This window comes from Cherax quadricarinatus, chromosome 45 (assembly GCF_038502225.1).
Source record: "Cherax quadricarinatus isolate ZL_2023a chromosome 45, ASM3850222v1, whole genome shotgun sequence".
Classification (NCBI taxonomy): Eukaryota; Metazoa; Arthropoda; class Malacostraca; order Decapoda; family Parastacidae; genus Cherax; species Cherax quadricarinatus.
The window spans coordinates 14,723,491-14,725,544 of NC_091336.1; the positions used below are offsets into that span (position 1 = coordinate 14,723,491).

General features: G+C 41.6%; 1 protein-coding gene across 1 annotated transcript; it reads right to left on the reverse strand.

Moving 5' to 3' along the window:
• Nucleotides 1-311: 311 nt before the first annotated feature.
• Nucleotides 312-1,417, reverse strand: LOC138853987 (uncharacterized). The gene has a single exon (XM_070094237.1). The coding sequence runs from the start codon at nucleotides 1,367-1,369 to the stop codon at nucleotides 344-346; it is 1,026 nt and encodes a 341-aa protein (XP_069950338.1). The 5' UTR covers nucleotides 1,370-1,417; the 3' UTR covers nucleotides 312-343.
• Nucleotides 1,418-2,054: the final 637 nt, after the last annotated feature.

Below are 2,054 nucleotides of genomic sequence, written 5' to 3' on the forward strand. Positions count from 1 at the left end.
CAGCCTTGAGTCGATGTGGTCAGTCCATCAATCTTGAAAAGAATACAGCATATGTGCGGAGAAGCAGCTTATATACTGTAGACAGGAGAGGTGCAGCAGTCGTAGGTGGTGTCACACTTGTCCAATGTGGAAGTAGGTCGTGCCCAAGGGTTAGGCAAGCGAAGAATTCCCCGTATTAAGATCCCAAGATGTTGCTGTGTGTTATATCTTCGAAATTGGTCATCCTGTGTTATTTAACTGTTGTAAGAGAATATGTTCATCACTTAATATTATAGCGCGAAAGTCCCCGTTTATAGCTAATTTTTTTTTTTTTTTTTTTTTTTTTTTTTTTAACAAGAAAGCTTTATTTCAGTCTTAATAAAGCAAAAAAATATGACAGCAAGCCGAAGTAAAAGGTTATTTTATACACCATAGAATTGTGTTGCCTCGCATATAACGCGTCTTTGATTGTTGCAGTTTGAGTCGTGCCATGTAACACCGTCGTTGTAGTGGTTATTAAGCAAAGCCAGGCACTGCTCGTTACCTTCGTCGTTATCGGGTTGAGGGAGGCCTCGCCTGCCAGTGTGTAAGCTGAAGACGCACCAGATAACCAAGTCCAAGAGGAAGAGCTTATGGTGTTACCGCTCGTCCATACGTCAGAGATGTAATGTTGAATAATAATGGTAGAAATGAAATCTTGTTCTCGCCGACTTTCTAAACTGACAGGTTGAAAGCCATTACCAAGGCCTGCACAATAATAAACAGCAGTTAACCAGGTGTAGGATCGGCCGCAATCGTGACACCATGAGAAGTGGTAAGCCTTTCCATCGTAAACCTCGTCAACCAACGGCTTGGCGAGGGGATCGCAGACATATGTAGGCTGACGCAAGTCGTGGAAGACTTGTGGTCTTTGTATGAAGCTCAGTCCAGGATGGTGGTTGGTTATTTGTTGTGTATTAGAAGGTTGAGATTTAACCAGTGGTGCCGGAAACTGTATCGAGTTTGTAATCTGTTCCCGAGGTGCTGTGAACTGTTGGTTACTTACACCTTGAGTCTCTCCAAACCGAGGAAACTGATTTGTTGCAGGTTCCAGAGGGGCTGCATGATGGGGCAGCTGGTTAGTTACCCGATGTGTAATAGGGCCAACAAACCTAGGTTGCTGGTTTATTTGCTGATCTCTAGGGGATACGAACTGTATAGCAGAGTTTGCCGAAACCGTAGGTATTAGAGGCTGAGTTTGTGGAGGAGCGGGAGAGACCACTAGAAGGCCGGGAGAGCGAGCCATGTTTGTATCATTGTTACCACCGTAGATGATTGGCATACCATCATTCCTAATGAAGTGCTCACAAGCAACGGTAGTGATGACGGCGGCCAGGAGCGCACAAATCATTTTGCTTATAGCAGTATGAAGGTTCAAGTCTAGCGTTGATTCAACTGGTAGGATGTTATATTCCGTATTCGTGTAATGAAGTTAAACCAGAAGAAAAGGCAGTCTGAAACTTATTCTTTCCAGTCGTCAATGTAATCCACTCAACACCGAGAAAGGAAGTGTTATATTATTATCTGCTAATATAAAAAATACCATGGTATTATCGTTATTATCACTATTATCACTATTATCACTATTATCACTATTATTGTTATTATCACTATTATTTTAGTATTATTGTTAGGTAGGATTTCTTGTGTATATAGAGCTTAAGTGTCGGAACTATCCGGTGAATTGTTCAGTTGTTTATGTCCGGCTGATTGACGTGGGTCAACTGATCCAACCTGACGACACGTCAACAGACTGGCAAGTAGTCAGTCTGCTCCCAGCTCTAGCCCTGACAACTGATCGTATATTGGCTCTTACGGTGTACAGTTTGAATGGTTTTGAGAATTGGACTCTAGAGCTGACTCAGTTTGTTCCTCATTGCTTTGAAAGATTCTTTTGATATTTATATTCTTGGTCAGTTCAGTAATCCATAGAGATACTTTACGGCCAGATTCAAAGGTCTTGTTAAATCTTGTACCTTTTGTATTTTGAGTTTACAGTCTTGTTAAGAAAAAGACGTAAATGTTATTGAAGACTT